A 17,549-nucleotide genomic window follows, 5' to 3' on the forward strand; every position below is an offset into this window, starting at 1 on the left:
TCCATCTCCTCCCCACTTGTACCATGGCGGACACTATCTACGCAAAGGAATCCTAGAATTAGACTGGGAGCACCTCATGAGAACCGGGAAGAACGTGTTGTAATCTCATCAGAAGGGTGTTAAACTGAATCTGGAAACGGAGGGGAGCAAAAGCCCAGAACCAAGTACTAGGGTCAAGAAGAATAGTATCCAAAGTGGTAGCAAAGTGTTGTTGTTTCTGAGGTGTTCTGAGTGTAGATTCTCCAGTAGCATTACGAGATTTTCAATGACAAACCATGAATCCACTCTCATTTGCTACCAGAGAATCTATACTCAGAACACCTCAGAAACAACAAAACCCTGTACAGCGGTGGTTGGCACCCTCTGTGAACCACTTGCTCTGGGCCACACCAGGATCCTTCAAGTGAAGTTATGGGGCTGCTGAAACCTCCATTCTTACCTATGGAGAAAAACCTTAAAGACGCATAAACTTCAAAAATCACTTAAAAATCAACCCTTTGCCCAATTCCTTTCAAATAATTCTGGTAGCTTCCTTGCCCCCCTTGGGAACTACAACCCACCACACTCTGCTCTAGGCCACCCCTCTCCCAACAACATGAAGCTATACATTTGCTGAAATCCTCATTATTCCCTATGAAGAATTCAAAAATAATTTTAAAATTCACCAATAATCGGAGGAGTGTCCGACTGCTTTGGGGTTTGGTGGATGGTAGGCACCCCTGGGTGCCTACCACCCACCCCACTTTTGAGCCCCTAGGTGCTCCACAATAGGGGATAATAGGCTGGTTCTAGACCCATTATACCCTATGAGAAAAATTAAAAATATTTCAAATATTCATAAAAAAATCGTAGGAGTGTCCTCAGGGTTTGGGTGGTAGTTGGCACACATGGGTGCTCCACAATAAAGAATAATGGGCTGGTTTGAGTCCCATTATACCCGATGAGATTTTTTAAAAAATTAAAAATTCATAAAAAATCGTACGAGTGTCCAATTGCTTTTGGGGGCTGGGTGGTAGGCACTCATGAGTGCCAGCTACCACCCCACCCACTTTTGGAGGTTCAAACCGGTTCGAATCGACCCCCCCCCATTTTGGCTCGAATTTGAACCAGCAGCTCAAACCTAATGGCTGGTTTGTTTCAAATTCGAACCGAACCGGTTCAAATTCAAACTGGTTCGTACATCCCTACTCCACATGGAAGCCTAGTCAAAAGTGTCTGGCTAAAAATCAAAGAAGACACAAATAAAAGCAATATAATCCCAAGAATTTACTATAGACCATTTGGTCAAGTAAAAGACGTGGATCATGCAAATTACAAGGAAGCAAATTTAGGCTAGACATTAGGAAGAAGACCCTTACTACTGCTTACTACTATTATTTCTATACTGCTTTCAACAAAATAGTTTACACAAAAAAATAATACCACGAGTCCCCAATTTACAAATGGGTTGCATTCCAAAAGTTTGTTTGTAAGTTCATAACGTACATAAGATGTTCATAACCCGGAACGCATAGAATTCCTATGAGGGATGGCTTGTTGGTATGTGCGGGTTGGTGTTTGTATGTTGGGGACTTCATTAATTTAATATGTTATGGAGCTTAGTTTATAACTATGGGTTGTTCATAAGTTGGGTGTTCATAAGCAGGGGAGTCCCCTGAAATGAGATGATAGTTTCCTGTCCCGCAAAGAGCTGACAATCAAAAAAGAAATACAAGGGAGATACCAGCAACAGCCACTAGGGTGATGCTGTGCTGGGGCCAAACACCTTCCCCCTACCAAACTGAAGAGAACAATCGCTTTGAAAGGTGCCTCTTTGCCTAGTTAGCGGGGGAATTTTCTAACTGCAATATGAATTGTTAAGAGAGAGGAATAGCCTGCCTTGTGTTGTGGTGGGCTCTCCTTCTAGGGAGATTCCCGAAGAGGTTGCATGGCCATCTGTCAGGGATGCTATTGCAGATTCCTGCATTGTGCAGGGGGCTGAACTAAAAGCACTTTTTCACACAACACACAATTAACCTATGGAATTCTCTGCCACAAGATGAGGTGATAGTCACCAACCCGGATGGCTTTAAGAGGGCTTTAGATAAATTCATGGAGGACAGGTCTATCACTGGCTACTAGTCTCGAGGGCTATAGGCCAGCTCCAGCCTCAGAGGCAAGATGCCTCTAAATCCCAGTTGCAGGTAAGCAACAGCAGGAGACAGGACATGCCCTCAACTCCTGCTGTAGGCTTCCAGCGGCATCTGGTGGGCCCCTGTGCAAAACAGGATGCTGGACTAGATGGGCCTTCTTGGGCCTGATCCAGCAGGGCTGTTCTTATGTTCTTTTTAGGTTATGTAAGACCTTCAAGATCCCTCCCAACTCTGCAACAGGAAGACGCCCAGGAACGACAGCAGCAACCTTGTTTTTGAAAGCAGTCGATGTTTAAGGTGGCCTCTATGGCGGCCAACAGTAACATACTGGAAACAGGGGTGCACAGCTTCAGCTCTCTAGCTGTTGGGCTACAAATCCCAACAACCCCAGCCACATGGCCAATAGCCAGGGATGATGGGAGTTGTAGTCTAACAACAGCCAGTGTTGTACACTACTGTGCTACAATGTGCATATGAACAGAGGAAGCTGCCTTTTACCAAGTCAGGCCATGGGCCCACCTAACTCAGCACTGCCTGCTCTGACTGGCAGCAGCCCTCCCCTGTCTCAGGCACAGAGAGCCGTTTCCCAGCCTTGCAAGTTTGCTTTAACTGTCGGGGACTCAGCCTGGCATCTTATGCATGCAGAAGATCATATGCACTGAGCTACGATTCCCTCTTCAGAATGCTCGAGCAGCCAGATCCACTTGAGAAGGGGTCCTCTGTGGGAAGGAAAGTTGAAAACCGTTGCTCTACGCTGCACTGGGAAGAAGTTCAACCCTGACCACGGACAAAACCCATTCATCAAACCAGGGAAGTTTATCGAGGTCTGCTCCTTCCCCCACCCCAAAACATCTCATATCCAGTGGCAACAACCTCCAACAGCTGGTCTTGAGCTAGCAAGCATGAATTGTCCTCTTTGCTAAGCAGGGCTCAGCCTGGTGTGCATTTGAATGGGAGACTACATGTGTGAGCACTGCAAGACATTCCCCTGAGGGGATGGGGCTGCTCTGGGAAAAGCACCTGCCTGCTTGCCTACAGAAGGTCCCAAGTACCCTCCCTGGCAGAGAGAGGGCTGAGAGAGACTCCTGCCTGCAACCTTGGAGAAGCTGCCACCAGCCTGGGTAGACAATACCAAGCTAGACAGACCAAGGGCCTGACTCTGCAGTAGAAGGCAGCTTCCTATGGGGGCAGGAAGATTTCCCTTCCTCCCCACAAGAGAGACTTCACACAGCAAGAAAGAGCAAAACCCCTCACAATTCTGGCACCAGGCAAGCGAGACCCTAGTTGACACCGGCGCCCCATCCTGAGCCCCCACAACGGCAGACCGGCAGGGGGCCTTCGCCAGCTCTTCGGCGCACCCCACCCCGAACTCACCAAGCTCAGTGGGCTTCAACAGTTCGTCCAGGATGGTGTAGAAAGGGAGCTTCACCAGCCGGACTTCGGGCTTCACTGGCTTGAGGGGCAACCGCCCGAGTCCATTTAAGTATTTCCCATACAAGGCAGGATAGTCAATGTTGGGCGTGGAGAGAGCAGTCCTGGCGGCCGCGCTGCCGCGGTCGAAGGAGGAATGGAGGGAGAGGGCTTCCGAGGGGGGCCGGTGCTGCGGGGGCTGCTGGGACGACGGCTGGACCGGCTCCGAAAGCTTGGCGTAGCGCATCTCGTAGATCTCCTTGATCTTCTTGAACAGTTCCGGGCTACAGTCAAACTGGACCAGCTGCAGGGCCCGCGTTACCAGTTCGTGTTTCAGACCGCTCTTACTCCGGCCGACGAAGCCCAACAACACCTGGAGGTCCGAGACCCGGAAACTCATCACCATGTTCTGGGAGGCGAGGGAACAAAGAAACCTTCAAGTCAAAGAGCGACCTAGGACCCCTTCCAGATTAGCCTGCATTGACAAGAGTGGTCCCCCTCTCTGCCAGAATGGTGGTGGGTCAAAGGGAACATATTTTCACTGGTGTTCTCTCTTTTTGGGCAGAGGTTTTCTCAAAGATGAGTAAAATTATAAAGCAGGGGCTAAGTTTCAGTCCACAGTTGGCATTACTAAATATATTTTCGGGGCTAACTCAGAGCTCTTGTCTAAGGATTTGATAATATTTATGTTAATAGCCGCTAGACTGTCAATTGCTCAACACTGGAAAAATAAAACCATGACTCTTGATACCTGGTACCAGCACAGGTAGCATATAGCCATATCCGAGACCCATATTATTTGTCTTCAACTGGGTCAGGCCAATCCCAATGCTTTTTTTTAACCACATGGTCCGATTTTAGTTTGTTTCCAAATCAGGAAAACTTTGCCCATTCTCCACTTTCTGATCATATTCGTATCTGGAAAGATGGTTAAATCTGGTTGTTTTGCAATCTAGTCGAAATCAGAGTTTGTGAGATTTGCAGAAAGCGTCATATTTGTTATGCGTGGTGCTGCCTGTTCTATTACAAATAATTGTTTGTTATGGGTTATGTTTATTCAAGAATTTTTTTTTTTTTAAAGTCAAAGAACACACCATCAGTGAATAAACCTGACCACAGAACATTTCCCAGCACACTACTATGTAAGCAAGAACCAATGGTTTGCTGCCAGAAATGCAAGACTGGGAATCAAAATCTGAATTTTAGAGATTCAGAACTGCACTGAAGAAGAGATCTGCTTGGGCAGCAAGGCCTAAAATAAAATAAAATAAAATATATATTTTTAAAAAATTCCGAACTATTGGAGTAATCTGGTCTCCAGAAATCTTTTTGTTTTCCTAAGGAATGAAGCCCCGCCCCCATTCTACTTTTATGTTCTTTGCCTTCTCGTAATGGTAAGGTTTGCATATTTAGGATATCACACACACAATAAATATTGGTGTATTTCATGAACTACATTTTTCTCTTTTCATAATCTACTGTAATGTTAATGTATATTTGTAAATATATATATTTGATTTTGCCCTATGGCAGCCAGCCAGGATGGATCATTTTAAATTTTTTAATCAATTCACTTCATATTTCAACAGTAGCAAAGGTCTCTAAAACAAACAGGTTTCCAATGTGATCTGAATTTACAACATATTGAAGTCTTTGGTCAGCCGCTTAAAACTTAATCCATCACCTATCAAAATGCGTCAAGTTAAGGACGGCTTCTTTATGCAAAAGAATGTATCATGGGGTGGGGGAGAGAATCTGATTTTAGAAGGCAAGTATTATAGGCACACCACCATAGGACAGGACATGCGTTTTTACTATTGTGGGCTTCCTGCAGGACCAGGGCCTAGCAAGTCATCACAGGCACTAGGACCTGGGAGATGCCATCCTGTATCCAAGCAGGTGCTCTTTACTCCTATTTCATGTCCGCTAGCTATCTGAGCTCCAGTGCATTTTTCCAGTTATGAATACTTAGAACTCTACCAACTAAACAGCATCCGCTTTTCATCCAGGGAGAAACTGGTAAGTACCAGCCCTTGTTTCTGGAAAGTTTTCTGGGCACCTTGTCGTCCAGAAAATCTTGCTTAGAGTCCTCATGCACATAAAGAAAGAGCCAAATGGATATCCATCAATTTCAAAATTGCCCCCCTTGTTTCTAACCAAAGTTCTGGACTGCACAAGATACATGGGCTGCATGATAAAGGTTTTGTAATACAATTCAGATATTTTGTTTTGTAATGTAACAGCCAAATATGCAGGTCTGTCCAGGAAACAAACAGAGAAAGTGTCTGAAATTACTTGGAAATCAAATCAAGCCAGCTGGTCAAGTTTGGTTAGCAGCTTCAAGTCCCTGGAAACTGCAGACAGGCCTGCTACAACATCTCCCTCCTCCTCATGCACAACTTTCCAGTTGCACCTTGCTGCTCATAAGCAATTGTGTGGGGAATCCTAAGGAAACAGCAAGTGGCTAGCCCTTATGGAGGAAATAAATTGACTGGAAGCAGACATGGCCAACTAGAAAAGACCAGGGAAGCACCAGGAACCAGTTCCAATGGTTGGAGGGGGTTGAATGCTTCAGCGTTCTGCCAGTTCCTTGCCCCATTAAGGTTACAGATTCCGACCTCGCCCTCTCATTTATCTCCTGCTTGCCTGCAGCCTTGTTCACAGACACCACCCCAGCAAGTTGCCCGTGACTTTTGCTCAATTTGGTTATTTATTAATCATTTATTTATTTATTTCTCTATCTATTTATCAAATTGGTACACTGCCCCAAACTTTCATCTCTGGGCGGTTAACAATAGCATAAGACAAGTTGAAACATATACAAAAACTTAAAACAATTTAACAATTTAAAAATCACCCACGAATTAAAACTTAAACACAGTTTAAGCATGTACTGTAGGAGTGATGATCATTGCCCTCCTCGCCAAGCCCTGGGAGCCTTATCGCCGGCAAAGAATGTCCCATAGTCTCTCTAAAATGATAAACTCCAGGATTACCTGTGAGCAGCACCGCACTGATAGAGGGTTGTCATGTGGATATGGCTCTTTACTCAACACTTTTACTACTGCTGCTGCAACAGAATCCTGCCCCAGTTCTCCATCATGGTGGGATTCTGGCCAGCTTTGGCACAAGATGCCAACAAATGTGACTGGGGTGGGCAGGGAGGAGGGATTACAATGGCAAGTTAGTCACAATTGCCATCCATTCTCCCCCCACCCGCCCCCATCAGTTAAAAGTCTGGAATGTGCTTCCTATTGACATTTGTGGCTTAACATCCTTACTAGCCTTTAAAAGAGCCCTTAAGACACACTTTAGCCAGGCTTTTAGTAATCTCTGAATGTTTTAAAATTGTAATTGCTGTTTAAGAGTTGGTTTTATTCTGTTTCGATTGTGTTTGTTTTTGTGAACCACCTAGAGCCTTTGGAGCCAGGCGGTATATAAATTAATTAAATAATAAAAATTAAAAGGCACTTTCCCTGGCAACTATAGCTTTAAATCAGGGTTGTGCTTTAAAGCACAACTCAAACATCCCAATGGGCCAGAAACAACCATGATGACCTATGTGGGGGGTGAAGTCAGTTTTCAGTGCATTAATTATTGTAGTAAAATTATAAAGATAAATATGAAAGCAATTACTGGTTAGTTGTGGGTCCTTCCCTCCCCACAGATGCCCACAATTTTAACCGTGGCCAGAAAACAAGCCCTGTCCTTCCTCATTTAGTGGGTGCCTGTCTGTTCCAGCCCCACACAAATGCCAAACTTTGGGGCTCCTGCTGTTGCTGGCAACATGGGCCATCAAAAATGTCCCCACGGGCCAGATCTGGCGCCCGGGCCTTATGTTGTGCAGGGCTGCTTTAAAGGCATCCAAATCATTTAAGCTCATTTCCCCCTCCTGTCACTTGGGGAGATCTCGAGGCAGCACCCTGACTTGTAGAAACTTAAGTAGAGTCTTACTGGATCAGGTCCAAAGCCTGTCTGGTTTGGCATCCTGTATCCCACAGTGGCCAACCAAGTGTCCCGATTTGAAGCCTTCAGGCAGGGCACAAAGAGAAGAACCCTTCCCAGCAACTAGCATTCAGGGGCACCTGCCTCTGGACATCAAGGTTCCATTATTTATTTATTGTTAAATTTATATACCGCCTTTCATTAAAGCAATCCCAAGGCGGTTTACAGCAAAAAATTTAAACACAAGATGGGGAAAAAGACACAATTAAAATATTAAGTGAAAAAAATATTAAACAAATCTGATTAAAAATTTAAAACAAAAGCATAAAAGCAATACAGACTATAAAGAGCAGCAGCAGAGAATCAAATAAATGCCTGGGCAAAAAGCCAAGATTTTACGCTTTTTCTAAAAGCTGTGATGGAGACCGAGGAGTGAATAGCCACCAGGAGAGCATTCCAGAGTCTGGGGGCAGCAACAGAGAAGGCCCTGTCCCGCGTGCACGACAACCGAGCCTCCCTCACTGTCGGCACCCGGAGCAGAGCCCCCTCAGATGACCTCATCAAGCGGGCAGCAACCCTTGGGAGCAGGCAATCCCTCAGGTATCCCAGGCCCAAACCGTTAAGCCAGGGCTGCACAGCTTCAGCTACTAGTCACTGTGATAGGGGATGATGGGAGTTGTAGTCCAACAACAGCTGGAGGGCCGAAGTTGTACAGCCCTATATTAAGCCATCAACCTTCACCGTGCCCCACATCAAACCACCTTTTGGCGAAACTGAAAAGGCCCAAAGAACACAAGAACCCAATGGAAGGGCAGTGCACTTCCAGATACTGGCTACATTTAACAGGTGCTTTCAGATGAAAGTTTGTGTCATCACCAGTATTTCCTCTAACAGGGATTCCTAGCTCTTGTTCACTACAACTCCCAGCATCCCCCACTGCAATCGTCTTTGGCTGGAGATTCAACACCTGGGAATCCCTGTTAAGAGGGAACATTGGTCATCACTTTGTGGGGGGGGACGGGACACACTCACACAGTCCAGATAGAGCGGGGAGGAGGGGTGTTCACTAAAAACAATGGGACTACTCATAAGTTTGCATAACTGCATCTTGATGGAGAAAGAGCTATTAAGCTTGTGATATCCAAAATGTACATATATTTCCAAAGAATCTTTGCTGCCCAGGCTAGATGGATCCCATGACTGATGGCATTGTTTCTATCTAGCCTGTACAGCAAAGATTCTTCAGAGATATATGCACATTTTGAATATCACAAGATTGATGCAGTTATGCAAACCTTGTCATGAGATGTCCCAGTGACTTCAGTGAATCTCACCTGAGATCGTGTCTCCTGGGCAATTTGCAAACTTACAAATGCATATAAGGAAAGGAAAGTTGTGCTGTTGAGTCGGTGTCGGCTCCTGGCGACCACAGAGCCTTGTGGTTGTCTTTGGTAGAATACAGGAGGGATTTACCATTGCCTCCTCCTGCGCAGTATGAGATGATGCCTTCCAGCATCCTCCTATATCGCTGCTGCCCAATATAAATGTTTCCCAGACTAGCATGACCAGCAGGGATTCGAACCGGCAACCTCTGGCTTGCTAGTCAAGTCATTTCCCTGCTCCGCCATATTTTTTATTTATTGAATTTATATACCGCCTTGTATAAAAATCTCTAGGCAGTGTATAGAATTAAAACGTAACACATTTAAAATTCATAAAAATATAAAATCATAACAGATAAAAACACATTAAAATTTTAAAAATTGAGTCTCAGTTGAAGGCCTGGGAAAACAGCTACATCCTGAAGGGTCTTGAAGATATATACCTTTCACCTAAAACAAGCAGCTGACTGAGAAAAGAAGGGGTAAAGAAATATGGGCTCAGTTGATCAGCCAAGCAAAATATTTTACTCGTCAAAATATTCTGGTACATTGTTCATCAGGACTTTTTTCACTCATCAGGCATCATTTTTCACTCATCACAAACTAGTAGACTAGTGGATTCCTGCAGCCCTGGCCAGAAGTACATTCATTTATTATTTATCTGATTTGATTTGATTTGATTAGTTTAATTTGTTTGTTACCTGCAGTTATGCTCCTGCAGTCAAGTGTTTCAGCCTCTCTTTTTGCAGGTACCCACAGGGGCTTTAAGAACAAGGCACAGGACATGCTTTTAGGCAAAGGAGGTTTTTTCCCCCCAGGTCAGACTGGATGCTAACAACTCCAGGATTCTACATGGAGAACAGGCTCTGGAAGGAGGTGGCATTTTTTCCAAACAAGTAACTGTCACCAGGCCCACAACTGGCTACTTTTAAAGAAGATTTTCTCCGAGCAGAGAGGCAGGATTTACAAATCCCAAGTGCCAGGGAGCCATGGCACCTAGAAATTTAACCACAGTGTCCAGACTAGGCTCTTCAGAGGCAGAGCTACTGAATAAAATCTTTACTGGTCCAGGCAGCCCTGCTTCTGTTCTAAGGATGCTACTGGCAAAGGGGATAAAGAGACTCCACAATTCCACCAAGGCTGGTAATTTTGCCAGGTGTCCACTATCTGGCTCTTAGATCCCAAGAAAATTGATCAAGGCCTGCAGAGAAGCATTTGTTTATTTACAGCTACATTCATATACTGCCTTTCACACATTCATCCCAAGGCAGTTTACAAGGTTAAAATATAATAAAATTGCATATTAGAAACCACCACCAAGGCATACTTGGTTATTCTCAGCTGCAAATCTCCAATTGTGCTACCTCTCTTTTGCCTCATTCCAAGAGCAGAGCAAGGCAGGAAAGAGCGGGACACCCTGGCAAGTGGCCCCGCACCCTGACTTCAAAGGCAGGGAAGGGCCAAGTGAAGCAATACCAATAGCCGTGTGGAAAAGCTGAGCTGCAGCCCTCCCAAGGCACAATCCGCTGAGTTTGCTTGTGCTCAGCAAAACGTCGTGTCATTTGCAACTGGAGCTCTGTTCTCTTTTGCTTCTAGATCCGTTACTGGCACAATTCTGGACCCAGCGCGCCAATGACAGGCTGCCAAGCACTCAGTAGCCCTGTTGTTCTGCAGTCCCTGCCAGGCAGCCAGAAACAGGACATTTACCAAGCCCCTGGTGGGCTGCCATATGGGGTTGGCGGCCTGCAGTTGGCTTGCTGAGTCACAAGCTGCACACGCCTCACAGAAGCACAGTGAAAGGCCTCCGAGAAATCCCAGGCAACTGATCACACAGGAGCCAAAAAACAACCCCTTAAGATGGTGCCTTCTAAGGCTGCAGAAGGTACTTCTTTACAATGTGATTCTTTCATCCTGGAACTTGAAAGCATCTTGAAAGCACCTGCATGACCATGTCGTGTGTGAGTGAGAGAGAGAGAGAGAGAGAAACCTGCACTGAATGTACATCAGACCAACCTGAAAATGATGGTTATTAAACATGGAGAGAGCTGGTCTTGTGGTAGCAAGCATGACTTGCCCCCTTAAGCTAAGCAGGGTCTGCCCTGGTTGCAAATGAATGGGAGATTAGACTAGAAGTGTGAGCACTGCAAGATATTCCCCTCAGGGGATGAAGCCGCTCTGGAAAGAGCAGAAGGTTCCAAGTTCCCTCCCTGGCAGCATCTCCAAGATAGGGCTGAGAGAGATTCCTGCCTGCAACCTTGGGGAAGCCGCTGCCAGTCTGTGTAGATAATACTGAGCTAAATAGACCAAGGGTCTGACTCAGTATATGGCAGCTTCCTATGTTCCTATGAAACACCAGTGTTCAACTGTGGACTAGAAACCAGAGCCAGACTAGTGTAGCAGCTAAGGGCATGAGCTGGGAAGCTCTCAGTTTGAGTTTGACTTCAGCCACTAATTTGGTAGTTCCTAACTGAAGTTACCTTGCAAGCGACCATCTTTCAACCTCGGACACCACACCACACCACACCACACCCTCTGCCATCCCACCAACAGCTGCAATGGGGGGATAACACTACCCTTCAAGGAAGTGTGCCACATACACACACACCCCATAATACCTTATGGCACCCTAAAGGCTATCATTTATTATAGCAGCAGCTTTCATGGACTAGTACCCACTTCATCAAAAAATGAAAGATTAGCCTCAGAGGGCAGGTTGTGTTTAAACACATGGGTAAACAGAAAGAAGGCGGTAAAGAGTGCGGCCAAAAAATTCAAAAAGATAGGTCCAATGTTTCCACGCAAAGCAAAAGTGCATGCGAGAGAAGCACAGCGGCCATTCAAAACAGCAGTCATTGGCAATAACAGGATCTTTCCACTTTGCTATGCTAATTTAACTCATGGGCGTGGGGCAGAGAATCTGGTCTCAATCGAGTCCTAACCTCACAGGATCATACTTGTCACATTCATCACCTTGCACAGCTGAGGAGATAACACGTGATGTGGCTGGAACCTCTGTGGTTGGAACCTCTATAGCACAACATGATTGTTATGTATATTTAAGTACAATGCATTTTCAGTGTCAGGTCTGGAGGGGGGATTGTAGCGTGACTTATTTATTTTTTATTTACATATTTTTAATATCCCACTCTTCCTCCAAGGAGCCCAGAGCGGTGCACTACATACTTCAGTTTCTCCTCACAACAAGCCTGTGAAGTAGGTTAGGCTGAGAGAGAAGTGACTGGCCCAGTGTCACCCAGCAAGTCTCATGGCTGAATGGGGATTTGAACTCGGGTCTCCCCGGTCCTAGTCCAGCACTCTAACCAAGATTCAGTCCATGCACTCCTCAGCTCTGGACAGCAGAGGAAACGACAAGAAGACCAGCCACACCTGCCAAGGACCCCTCACAGTAGGCCCAATGATGCTCCCTCACAGGGACTGACAAACCCCAGGCATGAGAAAGCCAGGGTGCCTAGACTAGGCTGTTCAGAGAAAGCATTATTTAATAAAATATGTTTTTGTCCTAAGTAGTCCCGCTTGTGTTCAAAGTAGGTTACCTGTAAAGAGTAGCCCGTTTGCACCACCCTCCACAAAACCCATGACCAAGACTGGTAATTTTATCAAGCATCCATTGTCTGGCTCTAGATTTGGGGGCTGGCTCCTAGATCCAAAGAAAATGTGTCAAGGCCTGCTGCCTGCTCCCATAAATGCCTCCAGGGCATAAATGTCTCCAGGGCAGGCTTGCTCACTGATGGTACCCAGGGGATTCTGATGAGAGCAACTTCATCCTTTACCCTTGATGTGACAGGAGGCCGAGTGGACATCCCCTTGCTTTTACCTTTTGCCCACTGTGCATTTTCAGTGCTTTGCCATCTTTTCAGGGCAAATATTGGCTTATACCTTACGGAGTCGCAAAGATTAGACAGACGAGAGGTGAAGGGGTTTAAAAGACTGAAGGAAGAAGTGCCAAGTATAAATATGACTATAGAGACACTGAAATTATGAACCAGCATCTCTGAAAGCTGCTTCTCCTTTCGACTAATTAAAATCCAGCAGATCGCAGCTTCACTTGCTGTGACGCACGGAGAGTGCAAAGTTTGACAGTCTCCCCAGGAGACATTTACCTATCGAGGCAGTTTCTTAAAATTTCACCAAAGCTTCACAGTCTCACCTCACGCCCTGGCTTCCACTGCTCAGAACATCACAAGCAAATGTGTGTGTGGGGGGGGGGGGGACGGGGGACGACAGGCACGAAAAACAGCAGCAGCACAAGCAGATGGGCCAGCAAGGGGGGACAAGGAAGAGGGATTAGCTACACACATGCCAATGTTGGACAGCCCTGGGGCGGTGTGTGTGTGTGTGTGTGTGTGTGTGTGTGTGTGTGTGTGTGTGAAGGTTAAATACCCCTACTGACGTGGCAAGGAGACAGTTTGCAAAGTGGCGCCCCTTATCTATATACGGATATAACAAATATTTATATACCGCTTTTCAACAAATGCCCCCAAAGCAGTTTACATAGAAATAGAATAAAATAAAAATAAATAAATGGCTCCCTGTCCCCAAAGGGCTCACAGTCTAAAAAGGAAACATAGGACAGACCCCGGGAACAGCCACTAGCCGTGCTGGGGATGGATAGGGCCAGTTGCTCTCGCCCTGCTCAGTAAAGAGAGCTTTTAAAAGGTGCCTCTTTGCTCAGTTAGCAGAGGATATTTAGCTGAGGGAGAGCAACTGTCCCTTTCCAGCCCAGCACAACATCCCACCCAGTGGCGGTGGCGGCTGCTGCTTCTTTTCTGTTGTGTTTTAGACCAAGAGTCCCTCTGGGACAGAGCACAATCTTCAGGCCCCACAGAGTTTGGGAATCATCCCTTGCTTATGGGCCAAGAGGCACTTTTCAAGTGGGGGCTTTTTGGCAGGGGGAGAGCAACTGTCCCTCTTCAGGCCAGCACAGCATCCCTCCCAGCAGCTGTCGCAGGTGCCTCCCTTGCCAGCCTCCTTAGGATGGGGAACCATGTTCTCCTTCCTGTTGCCATAAAAACTTCTCTGAGGATTTATTTATTTTTGTCGGTGGGGGGGGGGGGGGAGGATATCTATATAATCTATATAATTATTTCTCTTAGCCAGTATATGTGCCTAGGCTTTTTTATTATTATTACTATTTTTACATTTATATCCCGCTCTTCCTCCAAGGAGCCCAGAGCGGTGTACTACATACTTGAGTTTCTCCTCACAACAACCCTGTGAAGTAGGTTAGGCTGAGAGAGAAGTGACTGGCCCAGAGTCACCCAGCAAGTCTCATGGCTGAATGGGGATTTGAACTCGGGTCTCCCCGGTCCTAGTCCAGCACTCTAACCACTATACCACGCTGGCTCTCATGAGCCAGCAGAACTCTCATGACACACTGCAAGAGTTCCCGGCATTACCCAGCCACAGTAATGAAGGCGGCAGTGGCCCAGCCCGGCCCCAATGAGGAGGAGGCAGCAGCAGCCCAGCCACAGTGAGGAGGCGGCTGGGCTGCCAGGAAGAGGAGGGGGTGGGCGGCAGTAGAGTCACGCCGCCGGGAGCACAAGTTGGGGGGAGGGCAGGAGATGGTGGGGGGAGCAGAAGGTGGGGGGAGGGCAAGAGAGACAGCTGCAGTGAGGAGGAGGCGGCGGCAGCCCCGGCCCAGCCAGGCCACCGGGGTTAGGAGGTGGCTGGGCTGCCAGGAAGCGGAGGCGGCAGTAGAACCGCGCCGACAAGAACAGGCCGGGAAGGAAAGCGCGGCCGGGGACAGAAATGTGAGAAGACTGGGGCAGAAGGTGGGAGGGAGGGGGAAACCGCCAGCCCAAAGAGCGCAAAGATGCTCTGAGCAGGTTCAGCTAGTACATTCTTCATATAAAAGACCAGTTTCTCTCATTGATATGTAACAGCACCCAACAATGGAAGACTGCCAGGAAAACGGCCGGGGGGGGGGCGGTCTGCAGTTTTTTGTTGGAGGGGGTGGTCACGGGGTGTGGGGGAGACCCCTTCGGAGAGATCTCAATGGTGACTAAACATCATTGAAATAAATAAGTCCTGAATCAGTCCCATGAGTGTCAACAGGTCTTAGTTATAACTAGTTTAGTCTGGACCCTGCCCCTGGTGTGGGAAAATGAATGATGTCCCTCAATCCACCACCGCATGCGCATAAGCTTGCAACCTCAGCCCATGCACACTTACCAGGGAGTAAGTTCCAATAAGCAGAGTGGAACTGACTTCTAAGTAAACAAGTACAGGATTGTGCTAGGAATCTCCCCATTAAAGCGAGATCTCATCCTTCCCCTCTCCCCACCTCCATCCACCTACTCTTCCCTCTAAGCTTTGCCACAAGCCTAGGTCTTGATCCAAGACAGAGAATTATTGGGAAGGTGGAAGCAGGTTCTGGGGAAAGTGAGGAAGAAAAATGTGATCTGCTCCACTTTTACCATGGTTGCTCCTATTAGTTAGCAATAGATTTGATTAATATTCATTCTACAAACAGATTCTGTGCGCAATGCAGTTTGGCCTTTATTCCAGTTTCTGAAGCAGTATTACATCAACCCTGCAGGGCAGGCCAAGCTTACAATTCTCATGTTGCAGATTTGGGGGGCGGGGGCTGTAGCCAAAGGGCCACCGAAGTGAGTTCATGGCAGAGGCAAAACTTGAATAGCGACTGCCTGCCTCGTTTCCTCAGATTTGTCCTCCATCTACACAAGGATGGGGCTGCAGCTCAGTGGTAAAGAATCTGCTCTGAATGCAGAAGGCCCCAGGTTCATTCCGTGGTATCTCCAGATAGGGCTGGGAAAGACTCCTGTCGGAAACCCTGGGAAGCTGCTGCCCGTCAGTGTAGACAGTAGGAAGATAGACCAATGGTCTGACTCAGTGGTAGAGCATCAGCTTTGAATGCAGAAGACCCCAGGTTCAATCCCTGGCCACATCTCCAGGCAGGGCTGGGAAAGGCCCCTGCCTGAAACCTTAGAGAGCTGCTGATCAGAACAGACCAGAGCTGCACAATTTCAGTTCTCCTGAAAATTAGGCCTACAACTCCCAACATCACTTGGGAGTTTGGTATAAGCCATCTTCCTATGAGTGTTCCCTCTAACAGGGATTCCCAGATGCTGTTGATGCTTGGGATTATGGGAGTTGTAGTCAACAACATCTGGGAATCACTGTTAGAGGGAACACTGCTTCCTATATTCCTATCTTTCCAAACATTCTAAAGGCAGTTAATCCTATTCTAGCCACAATGATATATCTGAATACTGCTCACCAACACTCTTTAGGAAAACAAGAAACTGATTTCACTGTTATAAACTGACAGTTTGATCTCTAAATTATAAAAATGATTTTAAATACATGCCACAAGCCCAGCATGTTATACTAGGTTCTGAACATGAGCTCGCAAAATATTAGTTATGGATGGCTTTTGCTAAAAAATTAACCAAGGATACCCATACCACCACCAAATATTATCACACGCAGTTTTGCAGCACCATAGAAACAAGTTTATTATGGCTGAAATTTCTGTGAACAAGATTTGGCCTTGTGGTTTCATTGTTTACAACTTCTCCTCTTTACCCACATGAATAAGTGAAATTATATTATATCATTTAAACAAAACAATAAAAGCAACAAACAACACATCTGCAGGTTGGAGATAACGCTTTGCATACCTGACAGCAACAGGCTCGAGTCTAGTCCATGAAGTTCCTACTACTCAAAGCAGTTGACAAAGCAAGTGCTCAAAGCAGTTGACAGAGAAACATAAATAAACCTGTGGCTGCAACAGCAAGTTCATCCTCAAAGGACAGCAAGACTCCTTTCTGCATTTTCTGTCAGATGCAGTCACCCCTCTAAAACCGAACAGCAGTTGAAAATTGTTTCAAAAAAAAAGCTAACTGGGCAAAGAGGCACCTTTTCAAATGGTAAGACTCATATTTAGCAGGGGAAAGCAATTCTTACTATTCAGGCCAGCATTCTCCAGTGGTTGTGGCTGGGTCTCCCTTGTGTCTCTTTTTAAATTATGAGCTCCTCTGGGACAGAGAACCATCATTTCATTCTTTCTGCTATGCAAACTGTTCTGAGAAAATATTTTGGTCAAACTGCAGTTTTCTCAAGTGTAATTCTAAATTAAACTTGGGCAAGAAGCACCTTTCAAAGAAGCAGCTCTCATATTAAGCAGGAGGCAGAGGAACAACTATCCCTGTCTAGTACAGCATAAGCATCTCTCCCAGTAGCTTTTGTCTGTATCTCCTTTCTGTTGCATGTTAGATTGCAAGCCCCTTTAGGACAGCATAAAATCTTCTGGCCTTCTTGTGGCACACATTTGGGATTCATCTCCTGCTCATGGAGCCAAGAGGCATCTTTCAAAATGACAGCACTCTTGTTTAAAAGGGGGTAGTATAACTGTTCCTATTCAGCATAGCACACTATCTTTTTCAGGTGGCTGTTGCTGGCTTCTCTCTTCAGATTGTGAGTCCATTTAGGACAGGGAATCATCTCATGAATTATTTGTTGTTGAGGATGAAACGTAGCACATTATTATTCTGAATAGTGATCACAGTCGTCACAAGACACCTTGCAGAGGTACATAGGAAGCAGCTGCCTTATACTGAGTCAAACCATTGGTTCGTCTAACTCAGTACCACCTACACTGACTGGCAGTGGCTCTCCAAAGGTTCAGGCAAGA

The 17,549-nt window shown here is 46.2% G+C and overlaps 1 protein-coding gene across 2 annotated transcripts in view; it reads right to left on the reverse strand.

Moving 5' to 3' along the window:
- The window catches only part of PIAS4 (protein inhibitor of activated STAT 4), a 56,987-nt gene that overhangs the window by 38,736 nt on the left and 702 nt on the right, over positions 1 to 17,549 (reverse strand). Inside the window, exons 2-3 of one of the 2 annotated variants that reach the window (XM_053300802.1) lie at positions 16,534 to 16,713; positions 3,507 to 3,951 (exon numbers count right to left, since the gene is read on the reverse strand). In XM_053300802.1, coding sequence (XP_053156777.1) covers positions 3,507 to 3,948 — 442 coding nt within the window. In that variant the 5' untranslated portion in view covers positions 3,949 to 3,951; positions 16,534 to 16,713. The remainder of the gene's footprint in view (positions 1 to 3,506; positions 3,952 to 16,533; positions 16,714 to 17,549) is intronic. The other variant, XM_053300801.1, reaches the window with a different exon arrangement.

Source organism: Hemicordylus capensis, chromosome 2 (assembly GCF_027244095.1).
Source record: "Hemicordylus capensis ecotype Gifberg chromosome 2, rHemCap1.1.pri, whole genome shotgun sequence".
Classification (NCBI taxonomy): domain Eukaryota; kingdom Metazoa; phylum Chordata; class Lepidosauria; order Squamata; family Cordylidae; genus Hemicordylus; species Hemicordylus capensis.